Source organism: Tachypleus tridentatus, chromosome 2 (assembly GCF_004210375.1).
Source record: "Tachypleus tridentatus isolate NWPU-2018 chromosome 2, ASM421037v1, whole genome shotgun sequence".
In the NCBI taxonomy this organism is placed as follows: Eukaryota; Metazoa; Arthropoda; class Merostomata; order Xiphosura; family Limulidae; genus Tachypleus; species Tachypleus tridentatus.
This window is the reverse complement of record NC_134826.1, coordinates 73,919,916-73,942,471: the sequence shown is the minus strand read 5'-3', so window position 1 is coordinate 73,942,471 and position 22,556 is coordinate 73,919,916. Positions and strand designations below refer to the sequence as shown.

At 31.8% G+C, this 22,556-nt stretch overlaps 1 protein-coding gene across 12 annotated transcripts in view; it reads right to left on the bottom strand.

Annotated features, from left to right (window-relative positions):
- Nucleotides 1–22,556, bottom strand: part of LOC143244235 (plexin-B-like) — a 170,989-nt gene that overhangs the window by 1,740 nt on the left and 146,693 nt on the right. For 10 of the 12 annotated variants that reach the window (XM_076488533.1, XM_076488538.1, XM_076488532.1 and 7 more), the window contains 28 exons: nt 20,159–20,300; nt 18,749–18,908; nt 18,323–18,419; nt 17,627–17,735; nt 16,796–16,924; nt 16,066–16,158; nt 15,615–15,699; nt 14,791–14,963; nt 13,804–13,949; nt 13,205–13,307; nt 12,347–12,483; nt 11,489–11,665; nt 10,571–10,667; nt 9,744–10,028; nt 9,266–9,442; nt 8,572–8,815; nt 7,889–8,031; nt 7,257–7,390; nt 7,062–7,121; nt 6,764–6,838; nt 6,520–6,586; nt 4,642–4,788; nt 4,257–4,410; nt 3,802–3,987; nt 3,041–3,216; nt 2,675–2,835; nt 1,288–1,435; nt 911–1,051 (listed from right to left, as the gene is read on the bottom strand). In XM_076488533.1, coding sequence (XP_076344648.1) covers nt 911–1,051; nt 1,288–1,435; nt 2,675–2,835; nt 3,041–3,216; nt 3,802–3,987; nt 4,257–4,410; nt 4,642–4,788; nt 6,520–6,586; nt 6,764–6,838; nt 7,062–7,121; nt 7,257–7,390; nt 7,889–8,031; nt 8,572–8,815; nt 9,266–9,442; nt 9,744–10,028; nt 10,571–10,667; nt 11,489–11,665; nt 12,347–12,483; nt 13,205–13,307; nt 13,804–13,949; nt 14,791–14,963; nt 15,615–15,699; nt 16,066–16,158; nt 16,796–16,924; nt 17,627–17,735; nt 18,323–18,419; nt 18,749–18,908; nt 20,159–20,300 — 3,946 coding nt within the window. The remainder of the gene's footprint in view (nt 1–910; nt 1,052–1,287; nt 1,436–2,674; nt 2,836–3,040; nt 3,217–3,801; nt 3,988–4,256; nt 4,411–4,641; nt 4,789–6,519; nt 6,587–6,763; nt 6,839–7,061; nt 7,122–7,256; nt 7,391–7,888; nt 8,032–8,571; nt 8,816–9,265; nt 9,443–9,743; nt 10,029–10,570; nt 10,668–11,488; nt 11,666–12,346; nt 12,484–13,204; nt 13,308–13,803; nt 13,950–14,790; nt 14,964–15,614; nt 15,700–16,065; nt 16,159–16,795; nt 16,925–17,626; nt 17,736–18,322; nt 18,420–18,748; nt 18,909–20,158; nt 20,301–22,556) is intronic. The other 2 variants (XM_076488529.1, XM_076488530.1) reach the window with 2 other exon arrangements.

Here is a 22,556-nt window from a genome sequence, read left to right as displayed (position 1 = left end):
AGTAATTAAGAGAGGGTAAGGTCAGATAATTTTCAACAGTTAATAACTCCTCTGGCGTTGTATAAGGTAATCGCAGCACCAGTGCCATCTATCTTGTGCTTCATTCTTTGACCATTAATCACCTTTATAGACGTGTTACATGGTGTGTAGTTAAAGAAAGCCACACACTGGGCTGTGGTGCTGTACTCAGCATTGGCATCAGAACCAAGTTGTTATAATTCTAAAAGTCTACAGTTGTAGCGTTACACCTGGAGGTGGCAGATAGTTATAACAATACACTACACCAATACTGAAATTTTATTAAAACGTCCGTAAGCACATAACTGAGGTCTATTGTAAGGTGAAGGAGTTAAAGCCTATATCAATAATAGCCAGAGGAGTGCCCAGGCCTTACCATCCCTTCTTTTGCTGCAAATGACATTATTTCAGGTGACTCTGCATATGTAATAGAATGATAAGTCTATCATATGATGTTCAACAGTTAGTCCTGTCCTTGGCTTTGTTCATTCACAGTCATAGTGTGAATAATAAACGTGTCACTTTTGTGTAAATATATATGAAGTATTTTATTTAAGACAATTGCCATTGTAACTAAAATCAGAATCCATCTTCTCAGGTAACTTCTAGAGGCAAGTTATTTAATTTTAGCTACTTCCAAGCCTTTCCTTACAACACTAAAATAAAACGTTGAGGGAAAGTCTTTCTGTAACTTTCTCCACAGAAAGTGGTGACATGCTAAATAAATATTTAAATCATAACACAACAAGATGGTATTAATGTGTACATTTGAACTTTATAAGTGCTAGACTAGCACCATTGTATAATAAAACAATCTTCCAGTAGGTGATGACGTAATATTAATATTATGGAGTTTGAATGTCTGAATAAATATAAAACAGTTTGTTCTTACCATGGACAAGGCATGCATTGTAGCACCTATTTCTTGATCAGTAACTACTGGCTGGGCACTAATGTCATGGTAGTACTTCATAACCATTTTCCTATAAGCTGGGATATCTCGAGCAAATAACAGTTTGTTAGAAGGAGAATCCTACAGAGATAAGAAAATAAAATGGACTATCATACTCTGTTTCAAGACTTTTACATTATAGCAACAATAAAAACAGTAAAAAGTGCTTTCATAAAAAAGAATTTCAAATTGATAACAGTTTTTGTAAACATGAAAAGATATGCTAGTTGAACATTCTTTCTATTTACATAATAATTTAGGTATAACACCACTATGACATGCACTACATTAAGAAATGTTGATTCCCCCAACCTTACCTTTCCAAGTCTATGTTCTGAAGTTGAACAAGCATCTATCAACGTTTGAGCTACCACTGACAAGCAAGAGTCCAACAGTGGAGTTTTATATACATCTAATATAAAGTCTGGATTTTTCACAAAATTCACCCAAAATCGCAGTGGAAGACTGGATAAAAGAAAACATATTCCAATTCAACAAACAGCTGGTAGAAAACGTTTTTTTCATGAACAATCTCTGGTGTATCCTAATACATACAAGACCAGATCTACCAAACTGTCAAAAGCCAAGATAAATAATTTGTTATTTATTAAGTTATACTTTTAAATATCTCATTTAAACATAAAATTCTCATTGCTGTGCTATAAAATAACGTGGAGGCAATCTAAAGAACAAACAAACCATTTCACGTTTATTTCACAATGAAAGAATTTATAAAATTCATACATCTATTGCTGATTTCATAATCATATAGTTAAAGAAAGAATGTTTATCTAGAAAACTTTATTAGCATTTCAGGAATATAGGCCACATTTTCTTTCTTCAAACATGCTTTAAATTATATACTAAAATCTAATAAATCGTTGAATGATTACTTGGTAAACATTTATCTAATGTTGAAAGAAAACTGAATTAACTGATGAAACTTTAGAGGCAGAAGAAATATCAGGTGTTATTTAATTATATTGGGTATTTTTGTCTATGGAGGGTTAAATATTTTATACTGAACCAATTCCGTATGTGCAAGTCATGTGACAACCAGCTGCTAGAAAGTTACTAATGATGATGTGTCAGAACTACATTTTAACATACACTCAAATTCTGGGCTGGTGGTTATGGTGCTCAAATCACAATCTGTGGATTACAGGATCAACACCAGGCACTGGCTATGTTTAACTTTTCAGTTGTCTTACTGTTATAATGTGATGTGCTACATTTTACTAACCAATAGTAGAAGTGGCCAGCTTCCTTCCCACTAGTATATTAATTTAAAATTAAGGATATCTAACTTAGCACGAAATTCAATAACCCTAAAATAATAAAGATGTATTCAAATAAAATATTTTGAATTCAGGAGAGGAACAGTTTATCGATTTAATCCGAGTGTAAAATAGTAGATGGTTTATGAGAAGCAGCAAGGAGATGGTGTGTGCTTGTGACATGACAGCCTTATGATTAAGCATCTTGCAACTGAAATTATTCTGCAGGGCTACCATCAAATGCAAGACCAGATGTTGTGACATGGGTTAAATTTGAGCATTACCACATCATTTTAATTTAGAAACAATATATTTGAGGATTATTTTAAATACAGGGATTATCATATTATGGTGAAAGCAGTGGAAATTTACTTTTAATTTCTTTGCTTAACCTTTTATTTTCACAATTGGGTACAAATCTAATCACCTGTTACTTTTCCATGAATGAGCAACATCTGGATCAGTGACCCCATATTTACTAGCTCCTTCATCCAGAAGATCAAACAGCCACTTGACTGCTGATGGGATTTCTTCTGTTACAGTAAGTGCCATGGCAAGGAAATCGTCCACAAAAGTTTGGATTGTGCCCTAAAGTAAAAATGTTCAATATTCAAGTAAATGTTACAGTAATACTTAAATACAAACAACAAAAACTTGCTAAACTATCGAAATTTAAAAATATTTTTTCAGAACAAGTTATGTTTGGCCAAATTTAATGGGGGTGACATTACTTGAAGTACTACACTAAAATAATCTTGAAATAACTAAGTGTTAAAAGTATAAAATGACATACTTTCGTAGACAGAAGCCTGGTTAAGAAGATTTCTGGAATAGCTTTGGGAAAATTATCTTTCTGGGTAAATTGCTGATCAGCCATGGGTTTGACTAAGTGCCAATATCGAATACCCTGTTCAACATCACAGTTGGAAATAATTGGCGAGATGGAATGGAAAGATATGGTTCCTGCCCCTGTAACAATACAAAATAAATCATTACACCACTAATTATAATTATTCTGTGGTTGGATCAATACAAAAATGGGGAATTTAGTGGGGGGAAGCTTCCTTTGAACTTCAATTAAAAGGATCCCCCCTTACGGTTTATTTTTCTAATAAACTTAACTTAGTGTTATCAATAAACTTAGTATTATTCAAAGGAAGAGTCTAATAAATATTTCATCATGGATACCATGACTATAAACACACGAAATTATGTATAAATCCTATTTTTAAAAAAAGGCTTTGATTTTACTGGTTTAAATTAGGTTTAATTTTCAAAAATTTAAACTTCAGTTTTTTTTTAATGCATGTTACTAACATACAAAAGAAACGATTTAAGTTAGAGAGGGCTCTAGCCAATATAATCACAACAAAATGAATTCATTGTTTTATGTTTTTCAAAGTACAAGTTTCTGGAGATACTGATGAAAACAAACTCCAAAGTTTCAGAATAAATTGACTTGTACAAATAACCTCTTCTGTTTTTTACTTATTTAATGAGTCAAGAAATTAGACAAAACAGCCAATGGAAGACGTACTAAAACCGCTGACTAACCCTTACAATAAGAAGCAAGACTATCATTATGTTTGCTGACTAGGCTCATCACAGCAGACTCTGTCACACCATAATGTCGTAGGGTGTTAATCCTTCTCCACCCATTGGTTGTTTTAGTAGTCAAGTCCTCGTCAGCTAGGGTTAGCCGACCACCATTCCCAGGTTTCCACTCTGACAGATGTAACACTAAATGGTACAAATTCAGATTGTTAGATACAAAAACAAAACATTTCCATCACAAACTTTGGGAAGGCAACCAGTCTACCTGGGCATCTTTAGGAAAACATATACGAGATAGTTCCTTAAACATAAAAATAGTTTATAAACATTTGTTTCTATCAACAGGCTACATTAGTTAGTTTTTATCTTGTGAATAGTGTACAGTTAACTTTACAATGTTGAGGAAAACTGAATAACACAACTAACGGTTACTTTTAGCCCTAATCCCTCCTTACCTAAATCAACATCATGCACAGATGGACGACGGGAAAAAGGTATGTTCTTATACAAGGCATCTAGAACTTTAGACTTCACTTGGCTAACAGTATCACAGTCATTTACTTGTAACTGAAGTTTCTCCATCTGATCTGTCTGTACAATGTGAACAGTCTGTAGAAGGTATATAGTAAACATTTATGTTATTAACCAAATAAAAGCATAGTGAGAGTAAGATATAATAATTTAATTTGAAATAACTGGACCAAGAACTAAGACAATTTATAATTACACTGAAGTTTTAATAAAATATGACATTTTCACAACTATTTTTATTACACCAAAACAGAACCACTCTTTAAACTTGTGTTCATATAACATATATTATAACACAGGGTTCCTCACCACTGTTGAGTACTCTATTTGTTCCCTCAGCAATCGTTCTTCTGAAAGAGAATACTTGGCATCGTGGGTGAAAATATCTATGGGACCCTTCTCAATCTGGTATTTCACGGCACAAAACAACAGAAACAAAGTACTTCCAGCTTGGTCCTGTGTGGGATTTCAAGGCATGAGTTATGGTGGAAATGTGCCCTTTTCCAATCATTTCACACAAATTTACCTAAGGTTTACATAGAACTAACTATAAGCTTACTCAGAAGACATGCCCACTTACTGAATGGCAAAATACATAGATGTATTTTTTGAAATAAATTTACAGAAATATTTTATGTATTTACACATATAATGTTATGAATGTTCCTAGAACCAAGAAGTCAAGTTGTATGTGCTACTCTTATTTTATAATAATATAGTTTATAATCTCTGGACAAGCATTGAAGCTAAGTAATACATGGCGCATTATTTGTAATGTACAGTAATAATAAGAGTAACTATCTTATATCTACACCATTACATTGTACCTTAAATTATACAAAGTGAATATTACACTCAAACATGTTTCTATAACTAGACTGAAATTAAATAACAGTTTGAACAATCAATCTACAAGATTTTTATTTAAAGAAGTACAGTTTATGAAATATATAATCTGATGAAGACAACTAGGTTTAAAAAGTCATCATTCTTTAAACTCTTGGTGATTGACTGTTCAACCTATTACTTAATTTTGATATTTACATCACCTATGTGGGTTTATTTCTCTTGTAATCAAACCAAGCCAATGCTACATAAAATTAGAGTAGTATTAGTAGTAGTATATAACATGGGACTTGTAATCATTAGTCAAATTACAAGATATAACTTGGACCTGGGCTCATGGAAAGTTGCCATAGAATCATCTCTGACATAAATTCTATCAATACACAAACTAATCACTTATTTTGGGGTTAACTCAAAATTATCAGTTTTGCTATGCTCTTTGGTATTGTACATATAGTCAAATAAGTTATATTAAAACAAAACAATTTTTCATTATGCAAAACAGTAAGTGTGACAACCATAGCCATTAAAAGTATCAGAACTATACTGACTGCTTTTGGAAAGGGCACCTATGTAATTGCCCTCTTTAAACCAAAATATTTACATACTCAGATTACAAAAGTGTGTTTAGATCATGATTTTAAAATGACAGGAATATCTGTTGTACATAATGACACTGGAAAACAAAAGAATATAGATCAATTTGGGGCTTCAAGACCATCAAGAATTAGACTTCCAACAAGTCATTGTATACAAGGTATGTTGTCTTCTAACAGGTGAGAATCCACAAACAAAACTACATGGAATGACTTTCATATGTTTAGCAATATAATCAAGAAGGATCTTCATCTAGAAAACACAAATCACATATACTCAAAAGTTGCTTCCATGTCAAATCCTTCCAACCATCACATACGTCAAGCACTTACAACATGAAATAAGTATCCATGCTAAAGACATATGGGTAAATTTGTAGCATGCAGTGTCTATGGGTTTCTGTACACTTCTACTGTTGAAATAGATGTTAGAAAACCAAACCATAAGGCTCCTGTACTAGATAAATTATGAAAAGTAGCAGAGAGAAGGGGTTTATGCTTTGGACAAAGAACATTTTTGTAATGTAAACTATGCTGAAAGATCTTATCATGATGCACAGTAGTCAAACAGAATATGTCCAGACATAATGTTGAAAAATATATTTTAATGTAATGCACTCCAGCTCTTTATGACGTAGACAATTTTCAACATATTTCTAAAGCCTTTGCATTCAAGAACGTCTAAACTGCATGGTTTAATAAACAGCATTCACTTGAAATTTTGAAACAAAAATGCAACTTTTACCTTCAAGTAATTATACATGTTGAGGGCCATCCAGTTGGTCAGCATTTTTTCCACCACTGATTCTGTTCTATAAAATAAAAAATACCGACCAAGTTTGTACACTTCTTACTTCAACAGTTTCATCTTTACTTTTTATTTAATAATTTCTTCCTTTGAAATGTATAATAAAGCAAATTTAGATAAGAAATATGAAGTATGAATCTAGTGTTAAAAACTGTTAAAAGGAAATAAATTAAAAACATACCTTCGTAACATAAGATGAGGATGCTTAGAGTTAACTGATCTCTCAATCAACTGCATTAGAAGGACTTTTAGTACCCTATAAGGGACAAGAATAAGGACATAACTTGGAATGATATAAAAACTAAACTGAGAAATTACTTAGTGAAAATTGCAAGTTTTGTATTAATAGAAACAAATCATTCCAAAACCAACTCTAACATTATTCAAGTTTGCTTCAGATCTCAAAAACACTTTTAACAATGACATTAAAAAAAATTAATGAAATACAAAAAAAAAAAGAAGAAAGAAATTTCACTCACTCTGTAGCGTACTCCATTTTCTCCATGAAAATAACTGTCAACAGTGAGGCAACATTCACTCTGAAAATAGGATAATAAATGTTCTGTAAGATTTTCTATGACATATAATACAGCTTACCCTCTCAGAACAAATATAAACAACCACTTGTAGAACATCAAAAGGTAAACAGGTGTTGGTACAAATTTAATGCTCACCTGTCTCGTATGTTGAATGATTTCTGTCCTTCCAGTGTGTTGACAAATGTAACAAGAAATTCTTTAGTATTCAATAAATGTTGAAACTGGCTCATAGCAAATTCATAATTACTGCAAACTTCATTGTTCTTGGCCTGAAAAGTAGTAATTGAAACTTAAGTATCCGATAACATGTATGTAAATAATTAAACATACATAAAATTCTATAGAGGTTGTATGTGAATCAAAGCAGAAGTAATTCTTTGGTTGTTTTTGTTCTTTTCATAAAACTATTACTAGGGCACAAAGACAAAGCTCTCATTGTAACTTTTCTATTATAAACCAAGTCGCAGAAAGTTCAATGAATGTTTTTTTAAATCAATAACAAACTAAGTAGTAATTATGTAACTACCTATGACTTAACAAGTATTTAAACACGTATTACAGTAGTTAAAGACAATAAGTAGCTATGTAATTCAGGTCATATTACTTAGTTAGACAATTTCTCAGGTTTGACCATACTTACAGGTAGTGTTTTATAACTCTGGACACTTTCTTTTGTGACAAATCACTAGTGTCATTTATTTATAGTGTTCAGTAACTTTAGTTTGAAAAACTGAGTGAAGCAACAAAATAATAAAATCAATGATGACCTTTCTGTCATGGAGCAGTGGATGGTCATGGATGCCAGGAAAAAATACTTTCATGACAAAGGTTTTGTGTTCTAGCGTTGGAATGCCTGATGTTTGTAGGCAGTTTGTCAGGTCTGTCATATCTGTCTGCAATTCTGCAAAAGCTAAATGAAAAAAAAAGGATAACATATATAATTATTTACACACAATTTTTAAAACTACAGAAAGTAACATAGTGAAACAGTTTTCTGTGTAACTGAAGGAAGCCAATGTTTTTTTTCTTCTAATCCAATCTTGTTTTATAAATGGTGATAATGCTTATCATAACAAGATACTAAATATCCTCTTTTAAACTTAGAAATTAGTAGCCTGATTAACATTTTTGCCATTCTTCTGTTGGTTTTTATTACTATTTTACAATTGGCTAGCTAAATACTAGAATAAATTTATTAAATATTTACAAGATTGGTCTTTGCCCCAAAGATTTAGTGATTTAATTTCATAATATTAATTTTATTCTACAATAAGTGTTAAAAACAAAATTTCTACAAGCACAAAAATCAACAAATTAAAAACCAAAATGATAACATTTCTTCAAATACAATAAAACTTAAAACAGACACATTTAACAGCACAAGAATATTTTTAAAGTTTTGTTTGGAACCTGAAAAACTGATTCAACATACAGATCTTCCCCCTCATACCTTGCTTACATTCAGATCGCACGCTGTTCTCTAGTGTATCCATCTGAAGTTGGATTCTCTTGTACTCTTGTTCTGCCAGGGAACTTTTGTGTCTCAAGACAACCAAAATGACAAGACTGAGAATCATAAGAAGAGCTCCTCCAACAGCTATCCCCCAAATAGCCTCCGGAGGAAACTTGTAAGTTTTCATCACTTCATAACGAAGATAGCCAACCTCATAACGCAGGTTTAAACCCACCCTCACCTACAAGAATTAATGGAAATTCACAATTTAAACATTTTGTTAAACTGCAGCACAAAATTAGATGGTTTCAACATAAATTGGTAGAAAACCTTTTTTTTTTTCAAAGAAGCACTAGCTTTGCAGAAATATAAGACACTGTCTCGATTGACACTATATATAGGATAACCTGTTATCATCGTATCAACACTACATATAGGGTAACTTGTTGTCATTTGTCTACATAAATTTTTTCTTAGTATCTACATCACATTCAAAATCTAAAAAAAATAAACATATTTCAATAGAACCTATTACATTGATGAACTAAAATACTAATCTATTTCCATATATTTCAAAAAGAGGTTATATTTAAATCTTGCCAATTAATGACCATATTAGTAGTGTTTGACATGGATACCCACTACATCAACAGACAAACTGAAAGTACAAACAAGAAATACTCTAACTCACTACAACCATGGGAAGTGTATTGGTAGTTGACCGTCCAAGCTCATCTGTTCCTTGTGGCTGGTCCTCAGGAGGTAAACACACCAGTTGGGTCATAGCTAGAGACGTCAGATTGCAAGGTCGAGTACCAATACTTACATTGACCTCGAACTCTGTGCTGGCTAAACGAAGATATTCTCCCTGTAAATTTAAATAATTATTTATTTTGTATTTACACTTTCTTAGACTTCAGTCACATGTATATGTAACATATTAGACTCTTATAAATTATACTGAAAGCAGATAGTGTATAATTAACCTAAACATAACATTTTCCATGCACTTTTCAGCAAATGTTTACAATCATTTGTTCTCCAGAATTCAAGTTTAATAACAGATATTACAACCAGGATATGGATGTGCAAGTTTTCTATACAGACATAAATAAAACATGTTTTAAGGCCTGTGAATTTTTAAAATACATTAAATTACTTTTGTTTACCTCAATAACTAAAGATTCTCCTTTGTAAAGTTTAATTCCATTTCCATTGAAAGAGAAGAACCTTGGATCTGGAACATACACCATATCTGAGTGCAGGGTTGGAAAGTTTGCCTGAAGTTCTCTGACACTGGTAACATCATCCATAAAGAAGCCAATTCGGAATTTAAGCTCCTCCAAGTGCATCCCAGTGTTTCTTTTACCATGGGTCAGGAGGGATGGAACAGCATCCCTACTCAGAGATGGAGATGGGCACACCATCTGAGTGTTACTGATGACTACACACACCTGATGATCAAGCAAGAAAGTTATTTCATATATACTGGTACTTATTGGACAAACAGGTATGAGGTGTTGCTGACACTTTGCACCGAAATAAATGCACGCACACACAAAAAACAGTTCATACTAAAATAAATGTATATACACACATAAAACAGTTCTTATAATTTTATTCTGGGAAAAGCATGACTTTCTTTACATTTCAAGGAATACTTATTGTCCCTATTTATTCTAAACTACCCATATCTGTTATATGATGTAATACATCAACTTCGAGAGTCTACCAAGTTGGTTTAATGTGCGTTTTGTAAGACATCCACACTTATTAGATGGTTCTTTTTCTAGATCCACTTTAAAAAACGTTAGTTTTTATGTTCTTTTATGTAAACAGTACCGAATTTTGTGGCATATTTGTACTTGTCATGAATTCTCTAAACTTCTTGGTCCAATTTGTCATAACATTTGCAGCTGAATAATGGTGTGTTAGAACGACACATAGTGGTCAGTATTATACTATTTTATCAGAAACTTAACCTATTAGCACTTACAGTCTCGTTAAGGAGTGTTTCATTGTTAAAAATAGCCATACGGGGTTGTTGGATAGCTTGTAGGGAGGTTCCGACTACGGTGACACTTCTTCCTCCACTGAAACATCCATTGTATCAATCAGATGGCAGTAAATACACACTACAATGTTTATTGTGAAATTACTTAATAGATTTTCTATTAAAACAACATCAAAAGGTTTTATATATCAACAAAATGTAAATTTTGATTTCTCTATTTCAAGTTTAACCAAACAGTTCATTTTCATAACAATGAATTTCTTTTTGCTAACAACAGCAGTTCTTATACAGCTGTCTGAAAAGATGCTCTCTTCCCTGGAATGAACTTAGGTTTACCATGATGTTAACAAACTCAGCAAGATTTTGGATTGCAGTGCTTCAATCAGCTACAGCATTTATCTGTACAGTTTGGAAACATGTGTTATAACAAATGGTGTTTCCTTGATGTTGTTTCTAGATTTTGTCCCACTTTAAACATTATGTTACTGTGTTAAGTTATAATTCTCTTTTTAAAGTCAACAAGAAAATATGACAAAACATCAAATTTAGAAAGTATATTTTACAAGATATACTGAAACTGGAAAGCAAAATAACTTATCACTGAGTATCACAAAGCGTATTGATTTAGTGTTGATAAAAATGTAAAAATATTTTACAAAGAAAATTATCTTACCAAAACAAAACAGAGGACTAACTCAATATAAAAACCAGAAAACTTCAAAGAAACTTTTATGAGATTTGAAAACTATTTGTCATTTTTTACTGATATGTAACCAGAAAATAATCTAAGGCATAATGTAGTCAGATCTCAAAAAACAAAGAAAATTAATAACTCATCATGACCATTCCCCATTTCTAAATAAACTACTTTTCCAAACTTGTGACATAAACCAAAATTACCTGGCAAAGCTCTTTAAAGGATATATCCTTAGTATCGTTGGATTAACAGTATATGTAAAAGGGTTTGGTAACAATAAGGTAGCATTGTCGATAATGAATATTAACGCTGAAATACTGTAGTCTGGTGTCGGTGCTCTGGTCGTTCGACAGCTAACCTGACTGTTACTTGCTAAGGTTCTGAAAAATATTGATACACTGATATCAACAAAAAGTGTATTTACTGACACATCACCAAGTTCTTCTTTGATACACAAACATTACAAATTTAATTAACTATTACAACATCAGCCACTGAGACTTAATTGAGATTGGAATATTAAAAACACCCTTCCTGACTTCTTGGGTTGTTTGAAAAGTATGTTTAACAACTGCTCAATTAATTAAAGTATTTGGCAATGCTAAAAAACATTTAAATGAGTAACATTAAATGATCAAAAATATACATTTGAAATTTAAAAAAAAAAGTGGTTTTATTTGACCATTTCTTAAGACTTCTTATTGAATTATTTGTAGCTAAGAATTTGACTCATGTTTTAAATTTCTTTAATGGTAACATAGTTTTATCATCTTTACTAACCTGTTTCCATAATTTATACCAAGAGTTAAAACAGGTAGGAAATGCTCAAAAAAGTTCTTGATATGATTACATCAGAACTATTTCTTACTAGTGTTTTATGGAAACTAAAATAGCAGACAATGTTAACAGAAATAACATTTACATATTATTACACTTAACACTTCATGTACAAAATGGCTTTCCTTTTTAACAAAAAAACTTATAAAATAAATCTAATGCATAAAATGATAAACTCTAGCAACTACATGGATTTGATTAGAATGTGACCACACTGAACTTACCTGTCTACAACACATGGCAATCCATCCAAATAAATGGCCATTTGGCTTCCAACATTCAGGTTTTCTCCACTCAAGTACAATCTAGTTCCTCCTGCTTGTGGTCCAGTGACTGGGTCAACACTTCTAAGTTTTACCTCCTGAAAGATTTTGAATACAAGTAGAGAATTTGTATTAATTATTAGTTTCAGATGCATAAAAATTTCCAATGGTTTATTTTTAGAAATACATTGTAAAATAAAAAACAAAAGACGTGGTTTGAAATTTTGTTACTTATCTTAAAATTGAAAGTGATATAATATGGGAAGTTTAAAGACCAAGCACTTTCTTCACAATGGTATAAAATTCCAAAACTCAGTGTCTGCTTAATATCACACCTTTTAGGGAAACATCATCATACATATAGTGCTGGGAAAATAAATTCAGTAATTATTTGGAATTTGAGCAAAGTTACATAATAAGCTATCTGCTCTATTCCCACCATGAGTATTGAAACCCAGTTTTTAGCATTGTAAGTCTGCATACGTATTACTGTGCCAGTCAGTATTAGGAATACAATCAAACCTTCAAATACAATCACACATTTACAGCAAGTGTCATAAAACCTTCCCCCCCCCTCAGTGTTTATAATTGGAAAAAACACACTAAAAATATACCTTATTGTCTCAATTATACAAGAGTCTACAATTAGAATATTGTATAACACAAAACTTACTATATAATCCATATATAATAAGCCCACCTCTTAAAAAACAAAGAATGCTGACATTTTTAATGCATAGATTAGTACCACTAGAAGTAGTAACAGTGTCTACGTTTAAACTTACTTTAACATAACCTTTGTGTTAAATTGAACCTTACCTTATATAAAAACTGTTCTTGGGCTACAGTCACACCAGCATTGTTCCCAACCATTACCTCAGCAGTTCTGGGCCTTTCACTTGGGCCAGTACGACAAACGACTCTAAGAAAAAAAAAGAATCTAAGACACCTTCCACTTTAAACAACCAGAAACAGCACTTTTCTTGTAAAATTAAAATGTTTGTTTTACAAAAATAAATCATTTCACATATACATATGTATATAAAAACGTATTTTAAATAAACAACTAATTTGTTGGTGTGTTTACAGCTGCAGGTTGTGCCAAAAGTAGGAATTGAACTCTGCCATAAATTCAGCCATCTCAGCATCTTCACTTTTCCAGTACACCTACATTTATAAGCATATAAATATGTACTTTTCAGCTACACATGGTTACCATCTTGTATCAGATGAACATGCAGTGCTTAATCTTTGTACAAAATTCTCTACTTTCAACTGTTCCCACACAACACACACAGTAGTACATACAAATCCCTTCTGGAATTGAAAGGTAAATCATTTAATCACATGGGAAGTTAAAAGAAGATGTAACCAACTAGTTATAGAAATTACTTAGTATCTGTTTAAAACAACTTTACCTTACTGATACACTATATTCAACTACAATGCATGGAATCCCACCAACAGTGATTTTGTTGCTTATTTCTTGCTCGTTGGTGCCGAGATTACTTCCCTCAATGGCAATTAAGGTGCCACCTTCAACAGGCCCACTTAATGGATGAATCTATCAAAGAGAAAGAAAACGTTGTATTACAAGTACACACACACACACAGAGAGGTAAATTTATAGAAGACATGTTTACATTCTTTTTAAACATGCTAATAATATTGCATAAATTTCTGTTTTGAAAAGACATGAATCAGAAAGAAAGGTACTGAAATCTCATTTGCCTAATTATTGTTGAATGTATTTCTTCATAACCATTAAAACATGCTTGGTGTTATTTACAAATGTCACTTTTTTAATGTTACTCCCCTTATTTTTATTAATTCCCTGATAAAAAGAAATAACATTTATTTTGTGTTGATATTAAATAGACATTAACACATCAGGTCAAACAACTCTCTAAGCACCAGGTCTCAACCACATCCTAGAAACCAGACACTGCCCAACACATCCAACTGCTTAGAACCAGGTAACACCCAACTACTAAGAGTCAGATGTCACCTAATTACTAAGAGTCAGGTGTCACCCAACTACTAAGAGTCAGGTGTCACCCGCCTACAAAAAATCAGATAACATCCATTTGCAAAGAGCTCACTGTTGATGATAAGTGTCAAAAGATACAAAGTGTTTTGTTTTGTATAATTTGGTCAGTTTTCTTTTTTCTAAGATGATGTGATTTTTGACACATCAACAGAACTGTAACAGTAAAACAGGGTTTTGCTCATCACAGACAATCTGTCGCTAGTCACATTATTAACTAACGATATAGCCCACAAGTGTTTTTTTTAACATGTGACCAGCTGTACAAAACTAATTCAAGAACTAAGTAGATTCACTTATAAAAAGCGTACTTTTGGCCAATATCTTGTCTGGTTCTAAAGAGAAGAAAAACACTCACCCAGTCTACACGAGGGGATGGACATCTCAGTGCTGGAGCCTTGATACACAAGTCGCTGTAATGGCACTGGTTACCACACCAAGCACACTGAAACTTTGGGTCTCTAGTCAGACAGAGGGAACAGTCACTTTGTCCTCCATGACTTCCCAGGAGATAACATTTGAATAGTGTGACTAACAAAGTATTAGATAACACATTAGCCAAAACATGAAGCCAAAATTAAATTTGTGCATTCTACACATTTTAATAAAATGGACATCTACTATTAACAATTACAGAAGTTATACAAGACAGTAAAAGATGTTTAAAAATGTCTGTCTTTTGTTTTAACAATTGTTTTCTCAGACACAAAGTCAACCATTGAGTTTGAAGATAAAGTTCTTATCTAGACAGTCAAACGTTTAAAATACATTATTTAAATTCACCTTGAAAAATGAAAAATACCTGCTTATCATTGTGGTAGGCACAGAATAAAAATCAGTTTAAAACAATTTTATTAATGTTTCGTACAATCACTTTGGTCCAACCTGGTAATAAGTATACCCAACTAATGTACAAATTACTTTGACAATAATGTTTTGGGAGATATAAAAAATATGAATAAATATCAAATACAAACACTTCTTCAAAATAGCTTTCATTTTCATCAAAAACACTGACTGACACATACAAATAAATTAAGCACAATTAACATTATGAGTTGATTTTAAACTTATATGTGCCTGAACACAGAAATTAATACAAAATGTTGTACCTTTGAATCAATTTTTAAATACAGGATTTCATAAGGGGTAAGCCATCAGATATAACAAGGTAATAATTACCTATCATTTGATCTATATAGATGTCACCATGCCAGAAAACTGTTAATGTAACATTCAGCTGCTGGACTTTAGCTTTATACCTATACTGTGGAAAACAAAACAAAAACATTAACAGTTAATGATAAAAATGAACAGTTTCGCAATTATCTATTTAAATTAAGAACTAGTACAATCTTATACTGGTAAGGGCAACAAATTATAGAGTAATGTCAAAAGGTTTAAAGATTCCAATGTACTCAGTAGAACTAAAATCTTGTTATAAAATAAATCTAAAGTTAAGTTCATTCAAAGACCCTCTAAAATATGACATTTTTTGAAACTTAAATAGTTTTATAAGAGATAACACATGGAAACAGTCAACTTTTGATATAGTTATGATATATATTGCTACAAACGTTATATTGTTCTACTGGAATTAAGAGAAGAAGAAAAAAAGAAACCGTGAACTTACCAACGTTTCAGCACAAATTATTTTGTTACCATAGATCCTTGCCAAGACTTGTTGTTTGGCTCCTTCTATTTCTATAATACAATGAAAGTCATCCTACAAATACACAAAACTCACAATGTAGTTGAATTTTCTGTTAAGTGCAGTTTTATCATCAACTTCTGATGAACAGATCTTCCTGCTTACAAAAAACAAAAATTAAATATATCCATACAGTACAATTATATAGCTAATTCAATACATACCATTCTAACTAAGGTATTAAATACAGCAATAATATTTCATATTTCACCGAAGAAAATACAAAACAGAGGCTTAGTCTATTCTTTCATTTGTTACTCCTGCTGCAACACATTATCTAAATATCCGAATTATTTTAGGTTACTTGTGGCAAGTTAGGACTAACTAAATAAAACATTTTCTCTCCAACAAACCACTGTTATATATTTATCACAATTCAATTTCTACACCATGGAAGGAAACTAGACTTGTTTATAATATTCTATAAACAGAGTGGTTCTTGCTTTCTTTCCCTAAAAGAACAGGTTTTAATTACATAACCCACATTGCTAAGCTTGACTATTTATAGAATATGGAAAAACTAATTCTGCATACAATACTGAAAACTGTCCTAACATATATATATATATGCCTTTTAAAGTCAAATCATATTTCCTTACTATAATTAATTAATTAATGCCTTCAACTTTTACTTAGTAAAACATATACAAACCAATGAACCAGGAAGATTTTTCCCATCTAAAGCTATTTCCTTTCTTATGCCATTAGGGAGAAGGATTTCCTCATTTACGGCAAAACTAGGACAATAGTGTCTTCCTTTCATAATAGAGTTCTGTGGATTCTGCACAAAAACAAAGTCTTTGTCACTTTAACCTTCATAGACAAGTCATACACAACAATGACAGTTATAAAATCACATACATACAAACATACACATACACACATATATATTAATTACAATAATCTATTTCAATTAATCTGATCTCTGATGAAGACTAAAGAACTTTATCAGCTTTGTTTACTTTTCAATACCTAAGAAAATGGCAAAAATTTATATTTCAACATTTCACTGTCATTTCAAATAAAAAATATCTTTAGCAAGAGTCAATTCCTTTGATATAATCTTGTTGGGTGGACATGATAAATATGATAGTACACATTTAAAAAACAGTTAAAAGACAAAACCTGCTACAAGCCATTAAGTGTCTGTATGTAATTGTGGTTCTCCACATAAGAAGAAAATAAAAAGCATACCAACTGAATATATATAGTTTTATGACAGATTAAATGTGAAAACAGTCAACTTTTGAGATAATAATGTATAATAAATATTTTAGAGCATAAGAATATATAGCAGATAAATATAAACAAGTTGCAAAAAAAATTACTGTTTATCTGAAATTATGTAGAAAGAAAGTTAAATATATGAATACCTTGAAAATATTGACCACACAGAGATGCATTCAAACATGTTAATTAAACCACAGAAAATGCAGTCACCATATGATAAACATACTTAAGTTAAGCCTTGACAAATACATACATTTTCCCCCGTGATTATAGTTCTTCGACAAGAATCAACATTGTGCATACAATGGTTCTCCTGAAGACACCAGCTGCAAGCCCATAAGCTGGTAACACATGCTGAGCACCTAAAGTAAAAAAACAAAAGTTGCAATTTGACTAAGTACTCTGCCATAGGCCTAACATTCAGCTACAATTCAGCTCAAACAACTTCCTGTGCCTACACTGAAGGTAATCACTGCCACTCATGAATAGCTGAAACTGTACATTAAGTTTCATTTGACTACAGAGAAAACTAATATCACACTTGGTTCATAAAACATAGAATCTTGTATTTCAAGATCCAAATGTTCACTCTACAGTATTTACTAAAACAAATGTGATTTCCTTCTGCAAAACAGGTATTTCCAGCTATATTAAAACTTGTATAATCCTAGAAATGTTTACAAAACAATAACAGAATATGTAACTATCTTCCAAGCAAACTTTGTAAGTTATGAAAAAAATTGAGAAAAAGGGAAACATAATATTGTGCATTATGTGAGAACATGAAATTTTCTTTGGTATTCTATCCTTGAAGTCGATTTATTAATCAAATGTCACAGAGATTGTAGATGAAATGTCTCAATGTTCTTTAAAGCAGTTTCAGTTTTGTATAAAATAAACAAAACAGGAAAGACAGCTCAACAGCCTTTAAATAAAAATCTACACTTACGTTTTATGAACAGAGCAGTCATAAAAAGCAAAAGGTTTATGAAGAAAGTCAGTGTTGGTTTCACTGGAGCGAACAGCTAGGTCTACTGTGACATGATCTGTGAAATTCACAGAGAAAAGAATAAAAACATCCCTGAAATGTTACTGTTAAATCTAATAAGAAAACTAGAACAGTAATATTATAACCATGACTTCATCACTATGATGCAATGTGCTAATATATTTGTTTCAATCAGAACTGACTCTAAAACTATCATATTTACAATGTTCTCAAGTAATCCTTTTCTTCAATTTTAATTTTTAATATTTTTCAATTTTTTTTTATGTTATTACACATGATTTCATTCTTCTAATATAAAACTTTAATTTTCAAGATTTCTTAAAGAAAACACTTTTACTAGTTTTACTTTTTTACTTCAAATTTTACCTTTTTCAGGTAAAATAGGAGGGCGACCCTCAACTCTTGGTGTTGTGCATGCTAGACCTGCTCCAGTCACTCGAGCTCTGACTGTAGCACTGTTTCCAAACACACATAGATAATGTGCTCCAAACGGAAGGTTGGGAAGTTGGTTGATAACCAGCTCCACCTTGTGAGAATAAAAAGAAACACTAAATTGCCAGGTGCTGATTAAGCTGTCTATTCTCCTTTATCAATGTACACGTTCAAGTACAATACTGTGTTATCAAGATGAGATTCTAAGATAAAAGAAAGATTAATTACTGCTGAATTTCATACACGAACATTGTTGGAACACTTCAAACTAAAGACCTGATATAAAACTACTACTGATCCATTCTTTTTGCCCTCACTAATCACTTATCCTGATGGATGATTATACAGTCATTAAAGTTAAGAGTAGGACTACATCACGCAGAGTTGACTTTATCTTACACAATGTAAGCTCCAAACAACTTAATTCTGTCTTCCTATTACACTACAAGTTTGAAACATTACATGACTTGTATGATATATTCACTTGAAAATTTGTATAAAAAGAAGGAGAACAGTTTGAGCACAGCACTTCATTCATTACAAACATGTAATCAATGTGTACCTTTAGAACAGTTTCCCTATTTACAGAATCACTGGATTTGAGTATGCTATTTGGAATAAAGACAGCTTTCTCATCAACAAATATACACTTGAGCTAAATGAAAGCCCAATCAAACTATTATTTCTGTTTGTTCTACACAGACTACTCTTGTTCCAAAAGCATTTAAAAAATAACTTATTTTTACAATTCAATAAATAATTTTATCTTAATATTTTTTAACATCAGGGTTTTTATCTATTTTTATACTTTTATCCTAAACTTTAATATAAGCTTAACAACACTGAACATTTCAAAATCACTGGTATTAATATATTAACAGCACAATACATGTGTAGGCTTTCCATAAAAATTCAAAACCTCCCAGAGGATTACTAGAACTCAGTCTTTTTCCAGATATTTTTACACCACCAAGATTTTAAATCTTACAAATTTCAAAATTTATCTGGAGAACTGGCAGCTAAAGGTCTCAATTTTTACTTTATTTTTCTCATCATAAGCTCATTCTCTCTGTAAATAAAAACATTAAAAACTAAGATATTTGACAGTCAACCAAAAGTACCAGCAGAAAATAAATGAACAGAGATGGCACAGGTTCGACAACATTCTCTGAGGAATTATTCAAGAGAAGGTGTTTTACAATCTCAAAGCATCAGCCTGAAATTCATAATAATCAGATCAGCCTTGAAAAATTCTGACGAACAAAACACTACTGGAGCAAGAATGAATCTCTGTGAAGGATAATTACCAAGTTCATGTTATTCCAGATGTTACATTTATCTTACCGTGGCCATACTGGTGATGGGAAGTTGTTCTGGTTTGACTGCTTGAACATCAATACATTGTTGTGTGTTTAACGATAGCCAACGGGGAGAACTGACACCAAAGCTTGCAGTGGCATTCTGACAAGCACTCTTAACTGTACATCTAAATTGAAATCAAGTCCATTTAAATGTGGAATTATATAAAAAAAAAAAAGGTATAACAAAACAGCTAAAAACATCAAGTACTACATCACAAGTTAGAAATATGAACTCTAAAACTATCAGGTTGTTACTTTACTTTGAAGCTGGAAAGTCAACTGGGCTAAATGAGTATGTTTCTATCACATTACTGTAGCAACACGGTTTTTTAAAGTTTTTTATTATTATTCAAACTTACAAGAATGTCCAATCTCAATACATTGTTTGTGGGCAAACTGAACTCATCACATCGCAATTTTTACTTTTTTTTTAAATTTATCTTAGTAGTTGATTAGAAATTTCATTTTAAATTAATTCGGCAGCTAAAGTGTGAAACTTGCAATTTAAAATATCAGTTGCACCAATAACTTCCCTCTAACCTGAATTATGGTAACTAATAAAACATTAAATACGTTTGGAATTATGACCTAAAAACTTGTTGAAATAAAATATTTTGTCTTAGATAAAAAGGAGATTGATAATTATGGTTTATTATCAGACATATAACAAGAATTTTACAAAATTTAATACTGACATAAGTAATAGTTTTAAACATCCAACAACTTTACGATGTTTCAAAAGTTACGAGGAACTCGCCTCAACCCTTATGGAAGAAACAATTAAATGGAACCCGCATTGAATCTCAGCACTTCTTTCTGTTGGCATCCTTTGAAAGGCAGATATAAATACACTTTAGTAACCACAACATACTGAAGCTTAGCGAATTTGAAACAAAGATCTAACGTTAAGTCGTAGGATAACATAAAATGTTTATTTACTGATAGTATCAAGTATGCTAAAGTTTAGCCCTAACTCGACTAAAGCAGAAAACATGCAAAATATAGTGTTAATTTACCTCTATCGAATAAAGGCCGTATTTAATAAAGGCTTAACTAATTTTAGGCCTAAGATAAGTGGAGTTATAGATTTCAGTGTCTGTGATTAGTTATTTTGTACTATTCTAAATATACAGTATTTAAAGAAATACTGTTGCAACGAATATCTGTCTGACCGTTAATGTTTAGCGAGACAATTTCTGATGGATAAGATATTAGACAACCAGTTCAAGTTTGTTAACTATTTTAATTTTACCGTTATGGATGAAGACTCAACTGAGTCAGTAGCAAAATGAGTGAATTGTCCGTCAAACCAAAGCGATATATATAACTTTGTATCTAACAAACGGTTAGCTTGAGCCCCATCAAAATATTTTACGGCACTCCCTCTTCCCATTTATAGTATTAATTTTGAAACACGACGTTGCCAAGTACATAATCAAGTGGCTTTTTTTTTGTGGCATAAGCGATGATATCGCTCCACCTTTCCTGGCTGTCATAAATAGTTGTGATTAAAAGTACGTGTACGTAAAAATAATATCAACCTTGTCACATTTCAGCATAGCTTTTAACATGCTGTGCTCACACTTTTCTAAATATGAGTTAAAATACTCTTTGCATTAATTAAATGAGCAACAGCTAACCAATGGTTAATACCCACGTCAATTAATGACTTAACACATTCAGAGTGGTTCAAGACAATTAATAAACACATTTATGTTTTATTATTTTAAACAATTTCCGTTGACATTAAAATATATTTATCTTATCTAAAGAATTAACATCAAGATACGATTAAAGGCCAAGCGCTCTTCAGGTATTGAAATTAGTGTTTCAGTTTTTTAAAGGTTTGTTTGTTTGTTGTTAGGCGCAAAGTTATGACATTTTCTATTTCTGTTTTGCCCATCACGAGTATCAAAACTCGGTATTTGACGTTAAAATACTACAGACTTGTCGCTGTGCCACTGAGGGTCTTTTGTGGAGAGTTATAAAGTTAGGTCTGGCGATTAAGGCGATCGACTGATAATATACGGGTCGCGGGGTTCGAATCTCCGTCGCCGAACGTACTTGTTCTTTCATGCAAGTGCACACTACAAGTGATGGTGTTCTTGATGACGAGAAAATACCCATACCAACCGTTCTAAGATAAAAGTGACAGTCTATGCCGCTATCCGTTGGTAAAAGATTAACCCAAGAGTTGATGGTGGGTGATGTTGACTAGTTGTCTGCTCTTTAGCCTACCACTTCTAAGTTAGGGACGTAGAAACCAATACTAATAAGACTTTGCTTAACACTTACACGCTTTACAGATGTACAAAATTGCTTTTCTTATTTTATTCAACACTATAAGAATGATCAGAGGAAGCGTTGGAATTTGAGAAATT